The sequence below is a fragment of the Rhincodon typus genome, chromosome 4, assembly GCF_021869965.1.
Source record: "Rhincodon typus isolate 14 chromosome 4, sRhiTyp1.1, whole genome shotgun sequence".
Classification (NCBI taxonomy): domain Eukaryota; kingdom Metazoa; phylum Chordata; class Chondrichthyes; order Orectolobiformes; family Rhincodontidae; genus Rhincodon; species Rhincodon typus.
The window spans coordinates 18,207,097-18,213,057 of NC_063335.1; the positions used below are offsets into that span (position 1 = coordinate 18,207,097).

The following is a 5,961-nucleotide window of genomic DNA, read 5'->3' on the forward strand; positions in this document are numbered from 1 at the left end:
ATTGTCAGCCTATAATTTTTGTTTGGGTTTCTGGAGTGGGATTTAAATCAACGACCTTCTGAATCAAATGTGGGCTAACATGTAATTAGAGGTCCGAGGAAGGGTCACCGAACCCGAAACATTAACACTGTTTTTTCCTTCACAAATGCTGCCAGACCAGCTGAGCTTTTCCAGCAACTTCTGTTTTTGTTCCATTTTTCCATCCGTATTTTGCGTATACAAAACACAATGGAAAGTTCCCTTGTATGGCCCAGTTTTAGAGTATACCAAGTCAAAAACTGAAACTTAGTACAATTGACTTACCTTACTCCTGAATGTTTTAATCCTAACCAGCCAAAATATTTCAGAGGCCTCGTTACTCTTTCAGCTGTTGTCACTGGGGTGTTGAAGAGCCGTGTCAGTTCAGATTGGCTTGTAATATCATGAGGAAAACTATGATCTCCACCCGAACTAAAACCTAAACAATAAAAATCGGAATTATTAATTAACACAAACCATTATTGCTCACATCAAATTATAAACCATGCAAATGACATCACAATTAATGTGTTAATAGTCATTTGGTGTAAGAGAATTTGAATATCTCTGAGAAAAATCTTTTGTTTTTGACACACTGCAAGTTCATTTATTAGGAGAATTTTCAAGAACACTTTCTTGTGAAAAAGCCATTCACAGGATGTGGGAGTAGCTGGTTGGGCCAAGGTTAATTGCCCATCCGTAGGTGCCCTTGAGAAGGTGATGGTGAGCTACCCTCTCGAACCATTGCTGTGCTTTTGTGTCGCCACATCTATAAGGATGTTAGGGAAGGCGTTCCAGGATTTTGACCCAATGATGCGGAAGCAACAGCAATATATTTCCAGTCAGAACGGTGAATGATAGAACTTGCAGGTGATGGTGTTCCCCGATATCTATTGCCTTTGTCCGTTTAGCTAGAAATAGTTGTGAGTTTGGAAGGGGCTGTCGAAGGAGCCTCGGTGAATTTCTGCAGTGCATCTACAAGATGACACACACTACTGCTCCTGAACATTGGTGATGGTGGAGGGAGTGAACGTTTGTGGATTTTGAACCATATAAATGGTTTCTTTGCCTTGGAAGTGTCAAGCGACTTGTGTGTTGTTGGAGCAGTGCTCATCCAGACAAGTGGGGAGTTTTCCATCACATTTCTGATTTAAACCTTGTAGAAAGTGGCCAGGCATTTGGCAGTGGATATTCATTGCAGACTTCTTAGCTTCTGATCTGCTCTTGCAGCCTTAGTATTTATATGGCAAATGCTTCATTGCTCACAATGTGGTCTCCTCTACATTGGGGAAATGAAGCACAAACTGGGTGACTGCTTCATGAACATTTATGTTCTGCTCTCAAAAAAGACCCTGAGCTACCTGTTGCCTGCCACTTTAACACACCACCCTGTTCCCTGGCCAATATCTCTGTCTCTGGCTTGCTACAGTGTTCCAGCGAAGCTCAACGCAAGCTGGAAGAACAACACCTCATTTTCCACTTGGGGACCCCGCAGCCCTCCGGACTCAATATCGAGTTGAATAATTTGAGGGCCTAAACTCTCCCATGTCCCAGCCACCTGTCTGATACACTTGGCCTCGTTATCACATAGCCTGCTATTACACACCACCTCTTGTTAGTCACCAACAGTCCAATTAACAGCTATTCACTCGCCTAGCCAGGTCATTATCAACTCCTTTGTCTATCTAACTACTCTTCTCTTTCTTCAGGCTGTATCCTATTGTTAAATCCCTACCCCACCCCCTCCCTATTTTCTGCATAAAAACTGACATTTTCCCAGTTGCCATCAGGTCCGAGGAAGGGTCACCAGACCCAAAATTTAAGTCAGGTTTTTTCTTCACAGATGCTGCCAGACCTGCTGAGCTTTTCCAGCAACTTCTGTTTCTGTTCCTGTTCCTGATTTGCAGCATCCACAGTTGTTTTGGTTTTCAAAGGAATGTGTTATTTGGTATGTTCTGCCAGCCTTTGGGATATACAGCCTACATACTTAGCATCACATCAGCATTGAAATTCATATACCACATCACACATTTGTACGATAGACTGAAAGCATCTCAGGCTTATCAGCAGCATCCTGTTGGTTACAAACTGATGAATTCCTCACGGTACCATTGCTACTAACCGGGGCCCACCTGACAACCAATCAGTACTCTCCTCTCATACAGTATAAATGTTGAATTGCTGTTTTCCCTTTACCTCAGTAATTTGTACAAATTGTCCTGATCAGTACAAGCGGAAAAGCTTTCACTTTTTATCTCTTTTCATTCATACTCAATCGATATGGTTTTTACTTTAGTAATAAAAATAATTATTTAACCCTTTCAGCTATCATTAAAGAGTCCATCTAACACTGTGAGAAGTGTTCAATAATACACACAATAATTTCTCACCCCACAAAAGTGAGCAGTGTACCCTGACAGGGTCGAAAGCCTGCGAGGCAAAGATGTCGAGCAGAGCTACTGGTACCCTCTTGGCTGAATCTATCAAGAAAGATCTAACCATCTTCCATGTGTGAGACCTCTACCACAAAGGAGGAGCAGGCTGGTAAGTACATGGGAGCAGCATCAGCATCACATTCCCACAAAACAACCTGACTCAACACTTTATCGCTATTCCTTCATTGTCACTGGGTCAAAATCCTGAAGTTCTCTTCCCGACAACCTTGTGGGTGGACCCCACCCAGGATGGTGGCAGTTCTGGAAAGTGGCTCATGATCACTTTCTGCAGGGCAATTCAGGAGGGATAATAAATGCTGGACCAGCCAGTGATGCCCATATCCCATGGAGAAATAAAATAAAAGCTGGACATGACGGACGCTCAGTGCAGATGAAGGTTCTGCCATTCAAGTCAGGCAGTCAGTTCTATCCATGGAGTGATAGGTGCTGAGATGGCATCCAATCTCTGGTTGGGGGCATGCACCCGTACCTATTGAAAATAACTGTTATCATTAACCTACACCCCTCAGGATAATATCAGGGTCCTGTATAGGATCTTTGCATTGTGTTGCAGCCAGCTGCACGCCACTGTATGTAGTTATATGGGACATACTGTTCAGGAGGGGAAACACTATTATGGAGCTCAGAACAGACCAGGAGAACCTGCAGACAGAATGTGTGAGAGGATTTGGGACGGTCTCTAGTTTCCGGAAAATTCAGAGCACCGTTGGATTGTAAGCCATGTGGTGGTCAGAACACCCATGGGACATGCTGGGATTTCACACGCTCACAGCCCTATGGGACTTCTGATCTCCACATCTTATCTAAGTCCCACTTCACAGTAGGGAAAGAGACAAGTACCCATTTTTAGGTAAAATTAACATTCTCGGGCTCATTGCTCAAACAACAGAGAAAATGTGTTAAGTTTGACCCAGTTGTTTGCAAGTGCTATACCTACTGTACTAATCAGGTAAATAGACACCGAGAACTGCAGATGATGGCAATCTGAAACCAAAACAGACAGAAAGGTTCTGACGAAGTGTCAGTGGACTTGAAACATGAAAGTTTTCTCTTTACAGATGCTGTTTTCTCTTTGCAGATGCTGCCAGATCTGCTGAGTTTCTTCAGCATTCTGTTTTTGTCTTAATCAATAGTTTTAAGGCAGCAGTTGTAATTTACGGTCACTCAAGATCATGGATCAACCTAGCACAATGTTTACGTAAAAGTTTCCATCATGTTACAGACTGGCCAGTCATGTTTTAATATAAGAGGAACATCAGACTGGGAATACGCCTCTGCATTATAATGTGACCACAGGGCACTTTATTTTATGATCTGCAGAACTTGCGTCTAAAATGCCTCAATATGGTCTTCATTTTTGTCAGTCGTATTGGGGGTTGAAAGGTGTACACTTATTCAATTAATTAGCAGAGCTAGAGTTCTGATAAATATGTAAATGCTTAAATACTCACTTGGAGCTGCAGTAACAGCACAGGAACAAATTGCAAGAATCACCAGGAACATGGTCCTCACAGTGTAAGTGCCTACAGAGTAGAAAATTAAAAAATAGATTTGACATGCAGTAGAAGTTAAAAATTAAACAAAACAAATTCTTTGCATTTTTGTCCAGAGTTATCACTTTGATTTGTTTCTAGCAGAAAAAACCTTGCACCTAAATAAAGATTTGTAACAGTAAAATACTAACATTATCCCCCCATTTCTATTTGTAAAATAAAACAACAGTCACACAGCATGTGATTTAGTTCTCAAGTTACACAAAAATTCATAATTGTTGTTCTTTTATTTCTATATTCCTTTAAACGCTCAACTTACCTGAGGCTTAGAAGAGCAAAAGTCGTGTTTCTGTGGATATTCTATGATCTTGTTTCTGATCCCTGTCTGTGTTAGGACACCCTGCGACCCTGAATTTAAAGAACTCATTTACTGACGTCACATATTGTGGGAGTGACCATTTCAACCTGTGTAAACAATACAAATGCTTGGGACATATCGATAAGTACATCTGTCATAATAAATGGAAAAGATTAATGAAACCTTAGAAAATGAATTTGTTGCACAGATTCTGCTAATGCATGAAAATACATATACTTTCCATTTTGACATGACTAGTGTGTTTGCTTTATTTATCTAGATAGATGTTTGGGGGAGATGCATTTGTGAGTGACGTGATGATCTGAGAGTTTGAAATTGTATAAACATTGTAAAAGAGGGAATACTTTTCCTGTGTTTTAATTCAAATTCTGCTTTAATCAGACAAATACAATCTAAATTGGGCCAAATCAGGTTGAATCTATAAAGCCCACTCAACTATTTTGTCTGAAGCTAAGATGAACTAACACCTCGTTGAAACATAGAATGTGCTGTGACAGGTTAATCATGGCTCATATCAATTCCAGCCTCCCAGCCTTCCTTGACTCTTTGCAAATTGCCGACCAGCGGAATAGGTCCATGGCTGATGCTATCTCCCGAAGCCTAGACTTGTCCCTGGAACATGGGGATAATAAGGATACCTATGTCAAGCTTCTACTTATTGACTACATCTGCACCTTCAACCAAAGTAATCTTAAAACTCCGGCAGCTAGATCTCTGCTCCACCCTCTGCAACTGGATCCTTGACTTGCTGACCCACAGATGGCAATCAGTGAGGATGGGCAACAGCACTTCGTTCACAGCAATCCTCAACACCAGCGCCCTGTAACGATGGGTACTGAGCCCCTTACTATGCTCCCTGTACACTCTTGTCTGTCTGGTCAAATTTCATCTGAACTCCACCTACAACTTGACTAACGACACTACTGTTGTAGGCCAGACATCAAACAATGACGAGACAGAATACTGGAAAGAGATTGAGTGCTTGGTGTCATGGTGCAAAGATAACAATCTCTCCCTCAACATGAGTGAAACTAAAGAGCTGATCATTCGCTTCAGGAAGCAAAGAGGGTGACAGGCCCCAATCTACGTCGACAGAGCTGAGGTGGAGATGATCGAGAGCGACAAGTTCCTTGGAGTGACGATCAGCAACAATCTGTCCTGGACCACCCACACTGATACGACAGTCAAGAAGGCACAACAACACCTCTTCTTCCTCAGGAGGCTAAGGAAATTCGCATGTCCATAAGGACTCTCGCCAACTTTTATTGATGTACCATAGAAGACATTCGATCTGGATGCATCACAGCTTGGTACGACAACGGCTCTGCCCAGGACCGTAAGATACTACGCAGAGTTGTAAAAACAGCCCGGTCCATCACCAAAATCAAACTTCCATCCATTGACTCCATCGTTAACTCCATTGACATCTCGCTACCTCAGAAATGCAGTCGACATTATCGAAGACCACTCCCACCCAACCTCTTCTGCCAGACAGAAGATAAAATAGCTTAAACACATGTACCATCAGGTTCAAGAACAGCTTCTTCCCTCTTTTTATTAGACTTCTGAATGGACCTGTCAAATGTCAAATCTGATGTTTTTGTTTTGCTTTTTG

General features: G+C 42.0%; 1 protein-coding gene across 1 annotated transcript in view; it reads right to left on the reverse strand.

Annotated features, from left to right (window-relative positions):
• The window catches only part of LOC125483011, a 6,768-nt gene extending 2,375 nt beyond the window's left edge, over window positions 1-4,393 (reverse strand). Inside the window, exons 1-3 of the mRNA XM_048596291.1 lie at window positions 4,287-4,393; window positions 3,926-3,997; window positions 304-457 (exon numbers count right to left, since the gene is read on the reverse strand). Coding sequence (XP_048452248.1) covers window positions 304-457; window positions 3,926-3,977 — 206 coding nt within the window. The 5' untranslated portion in view covers window positions 3,978-3,997; window positions 4,287-4,393. The remainder of the gene's footprint in view (window positions 1-303; window positions 458-3,925; window positions 3,998-4,286) is intronic.
• Between the last annotated feature and the right edge of the window lie 1,568 nt (window positions 4,394-5,961).